Source organism: Elephantulus edwardii, unplaced genomic scaffold (assembly GCF_000299155.1).
Source record: "Elephantulus edwardii isolate Elephantulus edwardi_28Jun2011 unplaced genomic scaffold, EleEdw1.0 scaffold00045, whole genome shotgun sequence".
Classification (NCBI taxonomy): Eukaryota; Metazoa; Chordata; class Mammalia; order Macroscelidea; family Macroscelididae; genus Elephantulus; species Elephantulus edwardii.
The window spans coordinates 3,882,616-3,902,667 of record NW_006399795.1 but is presented as its reverse complement, the minus strand read 5'-3'; the positions used below and the strand labels follow the sequence as shown (position 1 = coordinate 3,902,667).

At 42.4% G+C, this 20,052-nt stretch overlaps 1 protein-coding gene and 1 pseudogene across 1 annotated transcript in view; one reads left to right on the top strand and one right to left on the bottom strand.

The window, feature by feature from the left end:
- CLSTN1 (calsyntenin 1) overlaps window positions 1-15,307 on the bottom strand; it is a 61,813-nt gene extending 46,506 nt beyond the window's left edge. Inside the window, exons 1-2 of the mRNA XM_006885905.1 lie at window positions 15,214-15,307; window positions 12,782-12,904 (exon numbers count right to left, since the gene is read on the bottom strand). Of these exons, the coding sequence (XP_006885967.1) occupies window positions 12,782-12,904; window positions 15,214-15,307 (217 nt within the window). The remainder of the gene's footprint in view (window positions 1-12,781; window positions 12,905-15,213) is intronic.
- LOC102865644 lies at window positions 8,666-9,183 on the top strand (annotated as a pseudogene).
- Window positions 15,308-20,052: the final 4,745 nt, after the last annotated feature.

The following is a 20,052-nucleotide window of genomic DNA, read 5'->3' as shown; positions in this document are numbered from 1 at the left end:
CCCCTCCCTTCACATCTATCTCCCTTTCACCAGCCCTCCATCTAATAACTTATATATGAAGCTTCCATGGCTTCTGTGATTTCAAACACATCAGCTGATGGTAGCTCCTTATGTTGGGATCAGTGTCTCTTAAGTTTAGTCGTAATATTTCCCGGTCAAAGGTGATGCATCCCGTAGAATTGGTGGTAGGCCCCATACTAAAGAAGTTTAAAAGCAAAACACAAATACTTAAAAATGGAAGAGTCCAGTCTTCAGTATTTGGCTTGGGGGAGGTATTGGTGCAACTTTCTTTAGTCATCCCCCATCTGGAGCACTTGCTGAGCAGTAAGCATCCCCTACACTGGCCCTGTTTATCCAATTATCTTCTTTACTCCAGTTCTCTCTGCCCTGCTCAGCCTCAGTGCTCATATTCACCAGCCAAGATGTCCAGACTGGTCCTTTATTTGCTAATAGGTGATTTCCTTGCTTCCAAGACCTAGTTGGTTTCTAGGCACTCACTGATGGGGCTAATCTGTTTTTCAAGGTTCCTTAAATACACAGCCTCTACTCTTACAAACTCATCAGTTAGAGCAATGGCTCTCCAGTTTTATTGTGCCAAGGGTTGCTTGGAAACCTTGTTAAAAATATTGTTTTCCAAGCCCTACCCACTAGAAATTCTGATTAAGCAACTCTGGAGAGGAGGCCAGTAATCTGTTTTATAGTGCACGCTCCTGGACATTCCTATAGCAAACAAGATGAAGGCTATGCTTTGAGAAAACAGGCCTATCGCTGGTTGGCTGGCTGTAAGGGATTTCTGAGGCTCCAGTCCTGGAGGGGTAGACTCAGGCAGCTGAGAGGAGCGCTTGAGAAAGCCTGCAGCATGCTACCCAAGAGCTCCAAGTACATGCAGTGTTGAATCTGCACTGGATAACCACCACCAAGAAACCACGCCATCCTTTTAGCTTTTCAATGGAAGGCACAGGGTCAACTCTGTTCCCAATGCAACGTGCCACACAAGCCCCTGAGAAGACCCCACCAGCTCCCACCTCTGCTTTCTCCCCACCTTTGTTGCCTATGCAAAGTCTAACTATCCTTTCTGGCAAACCCAGCTCTGCTTTATCAACTCACTTCTTCAACAATCTCCAGTAGATACTATGTGCTATTCCCTTACTTTGCATTGAATAATAAACCAACCTCAGAATCCCTGGGTGACTCTTTGTCAATGTTGGTCTTGCCTTCTGACCTAGATTATTCGCGCTTTGAAAACATGGACCAGCTTTCACGCTATGTGAATGTTCTCTAAAGACGCTAACAAAATTCCCTGATATTTACTGATCTTGAACCTTTCCCGAGGCGACTGCTTCCAAAATGAGTAAATTCTAATGAGTAATTGGTAAAAATCACACTTCTGTCCTAACCTAATGCTTGCTTTATAACAGGTGAGATTTCCATACTCAAATCATTTTTAATATACAAAACTGACAATTTCATGTGACTAAGTCTAATACACTCCTTTCCCCACTGCTGCAAATAATGTCAGCCCAGATGGCTGCTCTCAAAAATGCAAAACTGGGAAGCACCTGCAGTAGTTAAACTCCTCAGCCTCCTCAAGACACCCCAATTGCATTAACTGCAAACACAGAGAAAATACTATTCTAAATCTTTGCTGCCAATGCAAAGGCATGGAGTTTGAATTCACCATCTGCTCAGAGGGAAAAAGATAATCAATCTCCTCCCATGTGATCTTCTGAAAACCTTTTGGTGGGTTAGCTATGGGCTGGTTCTTACCCCACAGGACACAACAAGATATTCTGGGTGGATTCTAATTATCTATGAAGACAAAAGTACTTGTTTAACCTATATTATATCTGTATTCAGTATGGGAAGGTAAAGAAAAACAATGTTTGAATAGAACCACCTACACTCAAAGTTGGTGGCCTAGTGGGTAAGGAGTTGTGCTGCCTATCCAAAGGCAGGCAGTTCAAATCCTTCAGTTGCTCCATGAGAATAAAATGGGCAACCTTCTCCCATGTGACAGCCTCTGAAAACCCACTTGAAGGTCAGCTGTGAGTAGGTTCCTGCTCAAGGGCAATGAGCTGAGCTGACACTCAAAAGAGGAAAAAGCACTGTAGCATGGTCCATAACAAGTCACATGGCTAACTCACAGTCTGTGCATCTCTAGCCACCAGTGACTCTGTGGGAGAAAGGTGGGCCTTCTGTTTTGATTCACAGCATCAGAAACCCAGGGGAGAGTTGGTATAAGTTGGAAACAGCTCCACTGTATTGAATTAGTGTTTATAATCAAAGGAAGAGTGTAAACAAGGGAAAGGGAAATGCTGAAACATTAACATGAAACACACAATTCTTAAAACAGCAACAATGTGATCAGTATATGTGGTTCAAAAGCTTTTAAACAGTGCATGCTTCGAAATCAGGAAAAGAGCCCAGGCTGCATCCTGTCTCTGTACTTTTTCAATCTATCTACAGAACAGATCATTCGGAAAGAAGGGCTTTAAGAGGAGGACTCATCAACAACCTACATTATGCAGATGCAACAACCTTGCTTGCCAAAACCGAAAAGGACTTGAAGCACTAGCTTCAGAAGGTAAAGGACTGTAGTCTTCAAAGCACTAGCTTCAGAAGGTAAGGGACTGTAGTCTTCAACATCCAGAAGACCAAGATTCTCACCACAGGGCCAACTGGCAGCACCATGAAAGATGGAGAAAAGACTGAGGTTGTTAACAATTACAGCTTCCTTGGACTCCACAATCAACTCTCTTAGCATCAGCATCCAAGAAATAAAAAGATGAATTGCACTGGGTAAATCTGCTATCAGGGACCTTTCCAGAGTACTGAAAAGTAACGATGTCATGTCGTCAGTCTGGAGACTTAAGGTGTACCTAATCCAGGAAATGGCCTTTGTAATTACTTGCTATGCATCAGAGAGCTGGACAATGACTAAGGACAATGATTAAGAAGAAGAATCGATGCCTTTGAATTGTGGTGCTGGAGAAGAGTCTTGAACTGCCAAGAAAACGAATATGTCTATCTTGGAGAGGGTGAAACCAAGTTTCTCCCTGGAGGCTAGGATTTGGAAACTCCATCTCACATACTTTAGGCATGTGGCCAGGAGAGAGTAGTCCTTGGAGAAGGTCCTCCTGCTCAGAAGGGTGGACGGAGAGCACAGGAGAGGAAGACCCTGGATGAGATGAACTGATACAGTGACTGGAGCATGTGGAGTTGGTGTGTCAGAATTAGTGAGACTGGCTCAAGACAGAACAGGGTTCAGAGCTGATGTACAGAGGGTCAGATGGGTCACAAGCGACTCAATGGCACATAACAACAACATACTGCTGCTGTTGTTGTTAGGTGCCCTTGAGTCAATCTGTATTCCCTGTGACAAGGGATAACTGTCCTTAAGGGTTCTCTAGGTTGTAATCTTCACCAGCAAATTGCCAGGTCTTTCCCCCAAAGCTGCTGGGTGGGTTTGTACTGCCAACTTCTTTTGGTAAGCAGCTGGGTGTTTAGGCATTGTGCTACCCACCTACTACTGAGTCAATTCCAACTCAGTAGTGATCCTTTGGGACAGAATAGAATTGCTCTGTGTTGTGTCCAGGACTATCAATCTTTACGGAGGTCGACTGTCAAAGCACTCTCTCAGGGAATATAGTTCAAGCAGTGAGCTTTTCTGGTTAGCACTAAAACTTGAACCACTGCACCACCTTATCTCCTATTCCACCACCAGGATTCCTTAAACCAAAAAGCTGTGCTGCAATCCCAAAGGCATGCAGTTTGAATCCACCAGATGCTCCACGGGAGAAGGATAGGTAATCTCCTCCTGAGTGACTTACTGCCTCTGAAAACTCGTCAGAGGGTCAGCTATGGGTTGGTTCTGACTCAACAGTATACAACAACAACAACAACCACACAAAACACAAAATTGTGTGACTGCTCATAAAAAAAGACAAGGCAGACAGGTCTATGGATCCCCTTAAGACGCCTGGAACTGATACCAACTTCTGTGGCTCATCTTCTAGCAAAACAGACAGGCTGATGAGACGATCAATAACACCAGGGGAAAACACACTTCTTAGGTAAAACCTAACACACAAGATCAAACAGGCAGCATCTGGTGGCTCAGTAGTAAGAACCTGCACTACCAACACAAAGGTACACAGTTGCAACCCACTAGATGCTCCATATGAGAAAGATGGGCAATCTCCTCCCATGTGATTTACTGCCTCGAACCTGCAAGAGGGTCAGCTATGGGTCAGTTCCAACTTAACAGTACAAAACAACAATGATCAGAAGGCAGGGAACAAGAAGGCAGAAGGATGACTGGAAACGAAACACTGGGATAAAGTGGGAAGGGCACTGTTACAATGTGGGGATAGTAATCAACATCACAAAGCGTAATGTATACAGAATGGAAAACCACTTTGCTTTATAAACTTACACTCACTAATTAAAAACTAATTAAGGATGGGAAAAGGTGTTGCTGATTGTTTTAATAAATTATCATGGCACTTGAAACTCAACTTCACAGTATGCATTCTGACTGCACTGTACACTAATCTGTTGTTGTATGCTGTCGAGTTACATCTGGTTGACCCTGTAGTGGGTTTTCAGAGACAGGAAATAGCATAAGAGGCTGTCCCTCCTTTTGCCAGGAAAAGCTGGTGGATTTGAACTACATTCCTTTGGGACTGGAGGGCAGCCTCTTACCACTAGGCCACCAGAGCTCCCTAATCTTAAAATTAATTAACAGAATAAATGACTGCTGGCAAGGTTGTCATAATATGATACAATTTGCTTTCCAACAGTATTGTACATTAACTCATCCATTTTATCTCATCCAATGTGTCTGTTTATATAATCTTCTAATAAAAAAATGAAAGGGCACTTTCTGCCACATAAACTTGATTTACATTTTAATTACTTCCTGGGGAAAAAAATCAAACCCTTGTAACTATTAGAAAGTAGGTAACACAAACAGATCAAACAAAGTGATTCTGAAATTAGCTTTGTTATGACTGGGTTTTAACTTCTATCTCGGCAAGCTTCTCACACTCAATCCGACACATATCATCATCAATGGAGGCTTCTAGAAGATTGAGGAAAAGGGCAGAGAAAATAATTTCATTTTCTCGCCCCCCCCCAACTATGGCTCACATCCCACTGGGATTCCAAGGCTGTAAATGGCATAAGAGGGTGTCTATTTTTCTCCCTCAAAGGAACTAATGGAATCAAACCACCAAGGAGGGGTGGCCTTTGGGTTAGCCACACCTCCCTACAGACTGGACCGCCAGAGATCCCTTTAATTCTCTGAAGGGGTTGTACACTTTTTTTGGGAAGGGGTGTTGGTTAATATTTACAAACTGCATTGGTTTTTTTCATTTGATCACTCACACATTTTGCTTTATAACAATACTTATAATTGATTAATAATATTACAATGTCTGATCAACCCCTTATTGTCTATTGCCTTTCCCTTCACCTAACTTCTATATTTGTTAATTTTTACTTCCTTCCCTTCTCTGATAAGTATGAGTAAACAATTTTAAGTGGGTGATGAAAAGGGTTATTAGCCAAGAAAAGTGGCTATTTGATCCAGAGGCATCTCAAAAGGCCACATGAAACAGTTCCGTTCTGCACACAGAACTGACTCAGCAACAGCAACAACAATTTCCAACAACAGATGACAGACATCAAGGCTTGACACTCTTAGTTTCTCCTCAAGAAACACTCTGGGTAGACCCTATATATTGACGGTCCACGTCTGATCAGTGACAAGCTGGTCTACAGATCCTTCACCCCTAACGCATAACTGAGCTTCCAATGCAGCACATGTGCACAGGGACTCCAGGAGCGACCCACATACAAGACATGCAAAAGGTAAGATGAGGAATGACAACATCCTGAGGGTCAACACAGGCAGCCTGAGAACTGAGACGAGGCAGAGGTTCTATCATTTACGAGCTGTGTGGCTGTGGCCAAACCCTGTCATTCCATCCACAAATATTTATAGAGTGTTGACATGTCCCACGAGCTTCAGTGGATAAAAGGTTGGTAAGAATTCTTGAGTCTGTCTGGGAAATGGGGATAGCAGAGTGCTAACCACCAGTCAAAAATAATTAGGTACTGTAACCCCTGTGTTGTTGCTGAGTACAGCAGAGGCGGAACTGACACATTGCTCGCCCTTTGGCAGGTTTTCAGAGGCAGTTAGTCACATGGGAGGAGGAATGCCCATCCTTCTCCCTCTAGAAGTACTTAAAACCACTTATGCCACACTGAGGGTAGATGCCACCAAAATCATCCCCACCATCATCATTATCATGGTGCTAAATTAAATCCCACATCACTTCCAAAACCAATCTGAGATCATCATCAGGCTATGCATCAGACCTTCTGCCTTACCCAGCGAAATTATTTAAGAGGTTCTATGAGGAAATGGGACATTATGACGACTACAATCAACACACTCAAACTCACTGCCATTGAGCTGTAATCACCTCATAGCTGACCCTCCACTGGGTTTCTGAGGTTGGAAATCGTACAGGAGGAGACCTCTGGAGGAGCTGCTGGTAGCTAAGAAGTGACAGAGAGGCAGAATCTTTGGATTAGCAAGGCCACTTTCTACTGACTAGGACACCAGAGCCCTCAGGAGGATGATGAAGAAAGAGGAAAATAATATTTCTCACAAAATGTTAAATGAAAAAATTTTTTTAAAAAAAATTACGGAATGTTTCATGAATTTGAATGTCATCCTTGCACAGGGGCCATACTAATCTTCTCTGTATCATTCCAATTTTAATATATGTGCTGCTGAAGTGAGCATGAAAGGATTATTTTTTTAAAAAGCTTCTAGTAATACTAACAAAAACAGCATCAGAAAGAACTATTTTGAACTCGTCACATACATAAAAAATATTCCCAAATCCCTATGCAGTATGTGGCAATATTATCCCCACTGCACAAATAATAAAGGGTGGAGGGGGGAGTTAGGGGGGTTAAAGATAAAAAAGAAACCAAACAACAAAATGTGAAAGTGAGGCACAGACAGGTGACGTACTCTGCCCGAGTCCACAAAGTCAGTAACAGAGGTAACAGAGCCAGGATTCCATTGCTGGTCCCCTGCGTGTAAGCTCTATGTAAATGACTGCTGTCTGTTCCAGTCTCAAGAACAGTGTTCTGTGCTGTGGTTGAGTGTGGACCACATCAGAGAAATGAGAAAGGGAAGGTGACATGGGAGCTGTTCCCTTCCTCACTCCACACAGCTGCTTGCTCTCCAATTACAGAAGAGGATCATGCTTCAACCAAGAATATTCTAATAACATATCACCCGTAGTTACACATTCAAAGAACTAGGAACCTTTGTCTTTTCAAAAATCTGTACATAAATGTTCACAGCATCATTATTCATAATAGCCAAAAAGTGGAAGCAACCCAAATGTCTACTGAGTGAAGAATGGAGCAACAAAAGGTGGTCTTATCCATATTATGGAGTATTACTCAGCCATGAAAAGAATGAAGTCCTGATACCTGCTATAATCTGGATGAACCCTGAAAACATGGTTCTGAAAAAAGCCAATCACAAAATACATGATTCCATTTATATGAAGTGTCCAGGGTAGGAAAATCTGGAGACAATAAGATTATTGATTTAGAGAAGTGGGGGTGCAAAAGGTGGACAGGGGAATGACTGCTAATGAGTACGGGCGACAGGTGATGAAAGTAATTCTGGAATTAAACAGGCTACACACCCTAAAAAATCTAAGTGAATTTTATACTAAGTGAATGATACTATCTGAGGGTGAGGGTAAAAATGCCTGTCTATATGAGGAATTGTGTTCCCCATGGGACTCAGAAGAAAAACACTGACTTGTCTGCTATATGACGTCTACCTGGAACCGAATCATAACTGACCCTCCAGAGGCTGTGAATCACATGTGAATCATCTTTCTCTTGCAGGGCAGTCAGATCTGAACTACTTGGTTTTGGGTTGGTAGTGCAACTCTTTACCTACTAGCCACCAGAGCTCCCCTATCTGTCTACTATGACACATACAGTCAAGTTATCACTATGGTTAGTTCTAAATTCTTTTTATAGTTTAAGGAAAAATAAAAACCCAATATGCTATCTTGTGAACATTAATGAAAAAATGCTTTGCAAAACTTTATAAGTAAGGGAGCTCTGGTGGCCTAGTGTCAAGAAGCTGCGCTGTAATCCTGAAGGCATGCGGTTCGAATCCACCTGATGCCCAGCTGGAGAAAGAGGGGCAATCTCCTCCTGTACCAGTTGGATCAAAGTCAACAGCAAACATGTGCGTGTGTGCGCGCGCGCGCACACACACACACACACACACACACACACACACACACCCTTAAAAAAACAAAACAAAAAACACCCCAACTTTGTAAGTAGTATTAAATTTGGGGTGTATATTAACTTTTGGTAAATGAATCAATAAAATTAAATCCAATGAGAAAGAAAAAAGTGCTACTTTATTGTTTCAGCTCTTTCTTTAAAGTCACTGCTCAACGTATTTCATTTCCTCCTCCCTCTTATAACCTCCTCTGCATGTATTCACACACTAGCAATGCAACCCAAAACAGATAAAACGACCTGCTCTGTACCTCAGCTTCTTTGTCTTTAAGATGGAGGTGGGCTCTTTCTGTTCTCCATCATGGCAGATCAAGGTGAAAAAGAGAACCCCATGCGGGAGCTGCGCGTCCACGAGCTCTGCCTCAACATCTGTGTAGGCGAGAGTGGAGACAGGCTGACCCGGGCCGCCAAGGTGTCGGAGCAGCTCACAGGCCAGACTCCTGTGTTCTCTAAAGCAGATCCTTTGGCATTAGGAGAAATGAAAAAATTGCTGTCCACTGCACAGTCCGAGGGGCCAAGGCAGAGGAAATCTTGGAGAAAGGTCTAAAAGTGCGGGAATACGAGTTAAGAAAAAATAACTTCTCAGATACTGGAAACTTTGGTTTTGGGATCCAGGAGCACATTGATCTTGGGATCAAATATGACCCCAGTATCGGTATCTACCGCCTAGACTTCTATGTGGTGCTGGGTAGGCCAGGTTTCAGCATTGCAGACAAGAAGCACAGGACAGGCTGCATTGGGGCCAAACACAGAATCAGCAAAGAAGCCATGCGCTGGTTCCAGCAGAAGTATGATGGGATCATCCTTCCTGGCAAATAAATTCCCGTTTCTACCCAAAAGGCCAATAAAATGTCTTCACAAATTGTACATTACTGTTTGTTCTGTAAAAAGAGCCTGACCGCATTGAAGTTCTTGGACATAACATCATGTAAAACTTCGGTGGGAATAGCTGGAAACTAAACTGAACTGTCATCCTCTGGTTGGATGCTAGTGATTCCTGGCAGATCAAGCCTGTGAATTACTGTACCACTTGTGCTCACCATGCCCTGATTGATAAACCGTGTTGTGAGTGCCATTCATGTAAAATTATTTTCAAGAAGCGAGAAAAAAAAAAAGATGGAGGTGGACACAAAGAGTTACTTATCTACTGGGGTTGTTAGGATCATTAAATGAAAACGGTGAGGCACTTGGAATAATGTCTGCAACACTGTTAATACTTCTGAATGTTTCGTACAATTACTAATATAGTAGATATTATGTGCCACTGAGTCAATTCCAACTCGAAGAGACCCTACAGGACAGAGTAGAACTGTCCCACTGGGTTTCTAAGGTTGTAATCTTAATGGAAGTAGATGGCCAAGTCTTCCTGCAGAGCCCCTGGGTGGGTTTGAACCATCAACCTTTTTGCTGGTTGTGCTACCAGGGCTCCTTAATATCATAAGACCATATTCCACAGATACTGTGGGACCATGTACAGCTGACACTTTACAAGGTGAAGAAATGTCTTAAGGAACAAATACATCTTAATTGCAAATACTCCTGAAAATGCATGAAATGTCAGAAACTTAAATATGTCCACTTAAAAATATAAGCTAAATAATCCTTTAAAAGTATTTCTTGTTTGTTCTTGCATACGATCAAGTTGGAACTGACCCATCACTGACCCTCCTGTGGGTTTTTAGAAGCAGTAAACTGCAGAGAAGACTGCTCATCCTTCTCCCATGGAGCAGCTGGTGGATTTGAATCACATGTCACTGGACTTACAGAGCAACTTCTTACCACCAGCCACTGCTGTTGTGTACTGAAAGTTAGGACCAACTCATAGCTGAAGCTCCAGTGGGTTTTCAGAAGCAGTAAATCATACAGGGGTTGCCTGGCCATCTTTCTCTTATGGAGTGCTGGTGGATTCAAACCACATGCCTTCATGCTGACAGAGCAATTCCTTCCCACTAAGGTCACCAGAGCTCCCTAGGAGGCCACTAGAGCTCCTGACTAGGCCACCATTGTGCAGTTGTTGTTGCTGTGTCGCTGAGTCAGAACTGACCCTCCAGCAGGCTTTGAAAGGCCGCAAATTGCAGGGGAGGAGACTGCTCATCCTCCCCCCATGGAGCAGCTAGTGGATTTGAACTACAAGTCTTTGGAACTATAGTGCAACTTCTTACCACAAGGCCACCAGGGACCTCCTAAAAGTATTTATACAGCCTTCATTATCACATTCATAAAAAACCTACATCCATTCACATCACGTTGATTTCAAGTTACATCTAAGTAGAAAGGCAAAGCAGAACTGCCTAGAGTTTCCAAGGCTGTAAATCTTTAAAGAAGCACAGTGTCTCATCTTCGTCCCTCAGAGCTGCTAGTGGCTTCAAACCATCGAGCTTTTGGCTAGTAGATCAATGCTTTTACCCATAGTGCCAACCAAGGCTTTTCACATTCATGAGAAACTAAACAATAAGCAAAGATGATGTGTTTGGAGGATATGTGTGTATACGCGCGCGCGCGCGTGTGTGTGTGTGTGTGTGTGTGTGTATATACACGGTCACACACAAACACTAAAAAAATCTGGGTAGGACAGAGCAAATCAATATGCAACATGAAAAGTGATTTTTAAATCTGGGAGAAAACCACTTATCACCTCAACTACTGAACAAACCACATGAGTATATTCAGCACAAAGTGGCTCAACGCACTTCCTCTAATGTCTATCCACTGGGACGGTTCTCTAAAAATCAGTAAATAAAACAAATTAAAAAGGTCTGTCTCCATCACTGACCTAAACAGCACAAGTTCATTTTTCAGGTTACTTTTCTGAAATATGCTATGACAAATGGAATGAAGCCAAATTTTTAAAATAACTTCTCCAAAACAACTCCATGTTCCAGTCCCTTAACTGTTTACAGGAAAACTAACAAAAAGTCAAACCAAACCAGCAAGTCAATGATGATTTGCAGGGACCCTTGCACTGGGATTGTGAGGCTGTAAATCTTTACGGAAGCAGATTATCACCCAAGGGGCAGCAAGTGGGTTTGAAGTGCTAACTCTTCAGTTAGCAGCCAGACTTATACTATGGCACCAGTGCTCTTTAGTAAGAGTAATAAATGATATTACTAGTATTTTTGTTGTTGTTATTAGGTGCCATCAAGTCAAGTACAACTCTTCTAATTTGTCAAACAAAGCATACTCCTTTTAATGGGGAAATTTTATACTGTGAAAACTAACATGCAAAAACCGCTTCATTTTATAATGTCAATTCCAATTCTGAGGTAAAGAAAGAGTTAAGTCACTAGTGCCCTCATCAGTTAAGGAAACAAATTCGGACATCTAATGTGGATTAAAAACCCGCTCTCATCTGGAAGTTGCTGTTATATTTTAGCAAAGTAGAAGGATACTATATTATGAAAAACCTCAAAAGCAATCTTTAGACTTGACTCTATGAAAGACTGCAGTATTAAAATTTTATGAAGTAACACATTAAAAATGTATTAGAAGTGAAACCTAAGCTAAAAGGATTCCTCCATAAAGGCTGCTCATTGTTTTCAAAAGTCTTTTAGGTACCTGAAGTCTAGGGAGCCTCTTGAAAAACCCACTACAACACACAGTCAGTTCTGACCAAGAACCCTACCAGACAGGGAATACTGCCCATCAGCTTTTTGAGGCTGTTAAGTCTTTACAGGAACAGACTGATCATCTCTCCCTTGTAGAACAACTGGTGGATTTAAATGGCCAGCCTTTTGGTTAGGAGCCCAATGCTTCACCTCCAGCACCACTGGGGTTCCTAAATGTCTAAGCTGTAGTTAATTATATATAATCAGGACAGAACTAACTCATAGTTGATCCTCCCGGGGATTTTCAAAGGCAGTTAATTAGCCTGCTCATCTCTCTCCTACAGAGCAGCTGGTGGATTCAAACTGCGTGCCTTTGGGTTGGCAGCACAACTCCTTACCACCAGGCCACCAGAGCGCCCTAAAATCAAGGTAATGCCAGTGAAATCTTGAGCTGCAGTCATCTAGATCCTCTCTGTGTAAGCAGACCAAGACCATCAGCAACACCTGGAAGCTGGTTAGAAAATGCACAGTCTTGGGTTCCCCCAGACCTAGTGACTGAAGTGCACTGAAACCAGTGCTCTGTGCACACATTCAAGTTCATGACACACTGATCAGGGTGGCAGCTACCTGGCTCCATCAAGACAAAGCATATAAAGAGGCAGTTTCATGTTGTTTCTTAGCTCTAGGAACCAGATTTCTGGCCAGCTATTACAATTATTAAAAGGAAAAAAACCCTGGCACACAGGATCCATAGACAACACTTTGCTATCAAGACATTTCAGAAAAGATTCAGTAATGATACAAATGGGGTGTAGGAAGGGCTTCTCATCTAGCCCAAATTTATTAGAGGTGAACAAAGACCATGTCTGTACCTGCAAAGCGAAGAGGCGCATCTTTATCCAGGGCGATCAGGGGAGGGTCCAGGAGGACGGTGTTATCATTCTCTGTGATGATGCCATGATAGGTGGGCTCCAGCCACGGCTTGTGCTTGTTAACTGTGTTGGGGAGGAAAGAAAAAAAAAACACAGAGACAGGGTTAGGATAATTATTCCAACTCCTAATTATTTTTAAGGCTTAAAGAAAACTGTCCATTTGTATTAGTAAAATAAAACTCTCATAGTTGCTGTTGTATACCATCAAGTGAGGATCAACTCACAGCTCACCCTCAAGCAAGGTTTTTAGAGGCTGTAAATTATTCAGGAAGAGACTGCTCGTTTTTCCCTCATGGTGCAGTGAGTGCATTCAAATCACCTACCTGCCTTTGAGTTGGCACCACAACTCCTTACCCACCTGGCCACCAGAGCATCCTAAAACTTATTAGTTTTGTATTTCCCGTTGCAAAATTTAGTCTCAAATGAGATGAAATGTTAAAGTCAGTAGTATAGATTATTTGTGTCTATGAAGTAACCAGAAATAAGAAGTAAGCTGCTCTAGAAATCAAGAGAAAGCAAAAAGGGTTGATAGCTACAGACAAGCGCAAACCATTCGTCCACAGAAATGCACTGCCCTTGAATTAATGATAAAAGATACTCTCGTCTTGTTTAAATTTTTTACATTACAAAAATTGACAACAATAGTTCAAAGGAAGTATTTTGTATGTAAAATTACAAGCATAAGGAGATATAATATAAAATCAAACGTAAAGTGCTAAAAACAGAACCTGATTTAAAGCACTGAGAGCTGGAATCAGGCCAACCAAGCATCCAATTCCAGCTTTCCTCTATTATTAGTGTGACCTTGAGCAACTTCATTGATCTCTTAGTCTCAATTTCCTCACTTAAAGTCCAGGAACACCACCACTTGCCTTGAGAGAGCATACATCACTGGAAAAGTGATTTTCCCCCTTGCCCAATGGGTGCTAAAACTGCTATCTAGATTTCAAGGTAAAAACAGCTGCTCTGATAAAATAAGTGTCTGGTTCCTGTCCACTTTGCTTTGTCTGGGGCTCTGCTCACAGGGATCTGTGCCTGGACCCTCCTGGACACTAAACACAGATCCTACCTGTCCTTCCCCCTCCCCTTGTCTCCATCTCCACTACTCTCTGGGCTCTGGCTCACAGCTCAGACCTTTGCATTGTTTTTGGATTTTCACAGCTCACACTCTAACGTCAGGATACTTAATGATACAGATCTGGAAAGACTAAAAGGAATGATGAGGACTTCTCTTTTGCAAGCATATATAGTGTCTAATTTCCAGAAGCACAAGTCAATCCTGAAGCATCTAATACAAAACATACATATGCCCATCTTCTTCAATACAGTTTATCATGACATGATGGAATACATGATGTTCCTTAGAAGTAGGGATGGCAAGACTTTGTTCAACTTGCTTACTTTTAGAGGTGTCACAAGAAAAGACCGATTGATAGAAAAGTGATTCATGTTCAGTGAAGTGGAGGGCCAGTGAAAACAAGGGAAATCTTCCACAAGATAGACTGACCCAACAGTCAAAGCACTGGTCTCTAACATACCAATGATTGTGGAGATGCCCTGTTAAACAAGGGATGTCCTTGAGTCAGAGAGATCCTCACAGCCACTGTCTACCACCCCATGGTATGATAATACTGCGTTACTGTTCTGTAACAACTGCTACATGATGGATCACCTGACATCTCTTAGATGGGTCCCCAGCCAGAAGCTGCAAGCACACAGGTAAAATCCTAAATGAGAGACTGGCAAAGACCCCCTTTTGGAAGTGAAGAAATGTCAGCACAAAGCTGCCTTTTTAACTGGTGGCATATTCACCAGTCATTTGCACAAATAAATACACATGCAAGCCAAGAGCAACTCAACAACCGGGGCCCAGTCCTCTGCTTCTTGACTATAAAAGCCAAGGAACCTTGTCATTCTGCCTTCCTACACTCCTGCCAAAATGCACTGTCCAGAAGGGTAGCTCACAAATGTAGTGGTCTTTAATTTATGTGGGTGGTTATCTATCAGTACTTACTGAACTGGAAACTAAAATCAAGAGATAGAGTACTATTTACCTTTTTTTTAAAAAAAAAAAACCCACTAACCCATTACATGTCACCACAAATATTTTTTATGTTAAGTCACTCTATTTTCCCAAAATAAGTTTAGTGAGAAGAGAGGCAATATTTTCCATTTCTGCAAATCATTTTACTATCTGGCTGAAGAAAAGATGGCTGGTTCTCCCATCTGCTCCTACAGTGCTGCAATGGCACCCCTCACATAGCCTCTGGACAACTCCACGGGATGAGAGAAGACAAGCACTGTCCAATGTCACCAAAGCAGCTCTGACTTCCCAGCTGCCCTCCCCCACCATGAGAGTCTGGGGGACTCACTCCAGACAGCTGCTCGATAATAGTTCACTGTGCCCAGGAGGGCAGCTACGGCTCTATCACTTCTCCTCTCGTCCTTGTCTTCCCCACTGCCCATCCTCGCTCTATCTATGAACCATCTGCAGTGAGGAGAGGCTGGGCTAGGGGGCAACGAGAGCCCTGGACACCGGAGCACTTCCAGCCTGTCTCATCTGTAAAATGAGGGTGATAATATAACTCATTTCATTAGGCTGCTGTGTGACTAAACCTCTTCATATATATAATCCCTAGAACAGTGTCTAGCACTTAGTAAATGCCCAAGTGTGGTGCTTTTATTATTTCTCAGTCCACATGTTTTCAAACCTGAAAACATGGCTCTGTGGGGGTGTGCCTCAGAGGAGTGCCATGGTTGTAATCTTTATGGAAGCAAACTGCTACATTTTTTTCCCAAGGAGTGACCAGTAGGTTCAAACTGAGGAGCATTCAGTTGGCACCTGAATATTTAACCAGTGTACCACCAGGGCTCCTTTACAGTAATGTGTAAAGACACAAAACCATGTCCACTGCCATGGAATTGAGTGCAACCCACTGTGACTGATCCTCCATCTGGTTTCTGAGGCTTCAGGTCTTGGGAGGAGATTGCTCGTCTGTTTCCTGCAGAGCAGCTGGTGGGTGCCAACTCCTAGCCTTTTAGGTTAACAGTCTACTTAAGCTACTTGCCATTGGGCTCCGTACAAATAAAATCCCATCCTTGATTCTCTCCCATCGCTTTGGGGGGCTCTGGACAATGGGCAGGTGTTCTGGATTTGTTTCTTTATGATAAATATCGTTGGTGTCACAGTCCGTGGGGAGTTCAGGTGCTAACCCAAATGCAGTGCCTCTTTCAGTCTGAATCCACCAGGAGCTCTGAGGGAGAAAGATGGACAATCTCCTTCTGTGCCATTTACAGCCTCCGGAAACTTGCTGAAGGGTCAGCTACAAGTTGATTCTGACTCAATGGCAATGAGTTTGTTGTAGGTGAACATTCAGAGCACAGAGGCATACCCTGGGGATGGAATACAGGGAGACTGAAAGAGGGAAGTTCACATTAGGGGGACCAACCATGAAATCACCCTAAAGCAGAGAACAAGAAATCGAAGTGGCTCTGTAGCATGCCTCCTACCCTCCTCTGGGAAAAGAGAGAGTGAAGAGGAGAAGGCAAACCACACCTGTCCTTCCCCTTCAAAAAACCCCCGTGGCCAGGACAAATGGCGATGGATTAGCTGGTGGAGGTGGCTGCTCGAGCCTTACAAACTGAGAGTCCCAGAGGGCTGCACTGAACACAAAAGACCATTTCCCTGGCAGTCAGACGGAACACTGCTGAAAACGCAGCACCCATCCCAGGTATCATTTTTACACAAGCCACACTATTATGTGGGCTGGCACACTGCCAGGAGTTAGAGGTGTAATGGAGCTTCTGTAAAATGCCATTTTATTTCTGCTACTCTAATGGAAAGGCCTGCAGCTAAAAACGGCTGATGGTGCGGGGGGGAAAAAATAACTGCACAGCCACCATCCCAGCTATTTTCACTCTCTCCAGCCCCCTCCCCCAGCATTCTCATTTCATAATTCAGAATTTCTAAACAGCTTCTTTAAGCCAGCAGTCAAATGGAGAGAGGTCTGACGAGTTCCAAAGACTGAACTTTTGAATATTTAATGAATGGTATTTTTAATATTTCATCACATTCAATTTTCATTATAAAACATTTATAGAAACAATATGACTGATGTGGGTTTTTATTACTAAATATTTTTTAATTTCATACTGGTTTATGTTTCTATAGTCATAAAAAAGCAATCCCCAACAAAGACAGTGACTGTGAGCCACGCATCTAGGAACATGTCACCTATGTTCAGAGTCAACACCTGTAATGGTATGTCACATTCCTGATTGTGAAACACCCAAATTTCAAAAGAGATAGCTCTAATTTAAATATTGGAATAGGGAAGGCAATATCTAGACCTTCAACAAATGTAAGATCTATGTGGGATTTAAAAACAAAACAGATTCTTTCTGTTCCATCTATTCCGACTCACAGTGATGCCACAGACCTGAACAGAAGTACCTAGTGGGTGTTCAAGGCTGTTATCTTTGTCAAGCTGACTGCCTCATCTCTCTCCCATTGAGCACCTGGGAGGTTCACCCCAACAACCTTTAATCATTGTACCAGTGGGGCTCTTGTATCTGGGGTACACATCTAGTCTTTAACAATATTCTATTTTGTTGCTGATGCTGTAAATTTTGACTGTTAGAAATCATCCAATTTATTCCATAATGAATGACTTTTTAAAAAAAAAAGGTGAACTGGAGGAGGGAGAAGGGAAGGAGGGGATAAAAAATGTGCAACAATGAATGAAAATCTAACTTTTCTGTAAACTTTTGATAAAATAAGTGAAAATAAAAATGTTATATAATGAAAAGAAATTGTCTGATTTAAATATCAAGATTGAAAGAATGTAACAGTCAACCTTAGGCTTAACTTTAAATATAAAACTAAAGGAATAAATAAGGCCAAAATCTGTGGGCTAACTGTAGGTCAGACCCTGACCAGGTCATAGAGGGCCATCAGGATGGCTACAAAGCCTGCAGCCGAACAGTAAGACTACTGCAGCCTTGCGGTCAACCCAGCACCACAAACTGTTCCCGTCTGATTCATTCAGCTATAAATTAAAATCTGTTTCTACAAAAATCCTAGGTGCCCTTCAAGAGACTATAGGTATTTCACTGGTAAATCTCAGATGATGTTTCATGTTTTGTTTGCAGATTAAACTTTTCACCTTGGTCCATGAATTCAGACAGGTTTGGGATTTTGCTTTGTTTTGGCCACAAGGTGGCAACATGTGCCTTTCAAGGCACGCTCAAAACAAAACAGGCTTTAATTATAAAGCCTAGCTCTTCACTCAAGAGCTGTTATGAGTCCTCGAGTCACCTGTGACTCATAGCGACCCTATGTACAATAGCCCTAAACCCTGCTCTATCCTGTGCCAATTTTACTACTCTGACACACCAACCCCTATTATCCCAGTCACTGAATCAATCCATCTCATGTAAGGTCTTCCTCTCTTCCACTGTCCCTCTACCCTCCCAAGCATGACGTCTCTCTCCAAGGACTGGTCCCTCTTTGCAACATGTCCAAAGTAGATCAGACAAACCTTCAGAATCCTTGCCTTTCACCAAGGGGCAGCCTGGTTTCACCCTCTCCAGGACAACTGTTTGTTCTTTTAGCTGTCCATGATATATTTAATACTCTTCTCCAGCACCACAGCTCAAAGGCATCAATTCTCCTTCAATCATCCTTAGTCATTCATTGTCTAGTTCTCTGATGCATAGCAAGTAATTGCAAAGACTATGGCCTGGATCAGGAGCACCTAAGTCTCCAGACTCACAGAAGAATAGAACGTCAAAAAAAAAAAAAGAATGTAATCAATGTTACCACTCCTCTTTTATTTTTTTTCTATAATTATATTTTATTAATTTTCATAAACATTTACAGAGATTTTGGGCTTCCACTCATTCATTGTTGCACTATTCTCTCTACCCTCCTCCCAGTTTGTTCTTGTCCAAATGCCACAGTGCTTGTCAAAGCCAGTTCTGATTAATCTTCTTTGTCAGTGTGTCCTTTGCCATTCCCTATCACTCCTCCCTGAGAGAGACTTCACCCTGAGTCATAAGGAAAAGGGGACGGCGTATTCTCTTAGCTACTTCCTGCTGAAAAGGGACGCTGTGGGTTTCAGGGTGAAGATCTTCTCTCACTACTCTAAAGGGCCTCTTTTAAAAACAGATCCACACTGAATGTTTTAAAACTATTTAAATTTAAAATTTCAAACTGATTCAGTAAAAATATTAATGTTGTTAAGTGTCATCAAATGTTAGACAACTCACAGGGACCCTTTGAACGAAAGACCTGAACACTTGTATAACTTTCATCATTTCTCTAAATTCATAGACTTTCCAGAGGCAAGCTGTTTCTGAAGTAGATGCCATTTCTGCTTCCAAGCCTGTTCTAATCTGGGAGCTCCACCAAGCATTGTCCACCATGGGTAACCATTATCGCATTTGACACACCTAAAAAAAACCAAGCGGCCAAATCCAATCATCTCACACCCAACTGCAAGTAACAGAGCACAACCAAGCCTCAACCAAAACAGAAAACACACACAGAAAAATATTAATAGTTCAAAAAAAAGTAATAGTTCCAAAATTAAAAATATTAAAAACACAATCTTACTGACTCTCTTAAGTTCTGGTCATAAATTCTTCCCTCACTACCAACACTGGCCATAAACTCTTATACGAGCATCACATCATCCTTTAAATCAGCTAGGTGGTATAGCACTGGTCTGTACGTTGCTGTACAGAGGTAACTCATGGTTGCTGTGATGCTGAAGACTGTGACAGTGATGTGCCAATCGTGGTACGAGTACCCATGGTGGACAGTGTCGGCCGGAACTTCCCGACTAAATCAAGCCTGGAAGCAGGAGCCGCATCCACTTCCGAAATGGCTTGCCTCCGGAAACTCTATGTACGAACAGTGCTCAGGCCATTCGTTCATAGGGTCGCTAGGAGTCGTCTACGACTCGACTGCATCAAACAACAACAACAAGTGTCAAATACCGTTTTTACCTATAGAGTGAGATCAAACAAATCTTTTCTAAATAGCTTCTGTGATAAGGCTCTTCGAGAACTCATGTCACAGCTCATCAGAGAACATGTCAATTACCATCTTCATTTCAAAGAAATGTCCTGCATCAGAGCTTGTCTCTTCCTCATGGCTTTGGAGGGAAGTGACTTGTGGAAACCACACACAGAGATCCGCTTTACAG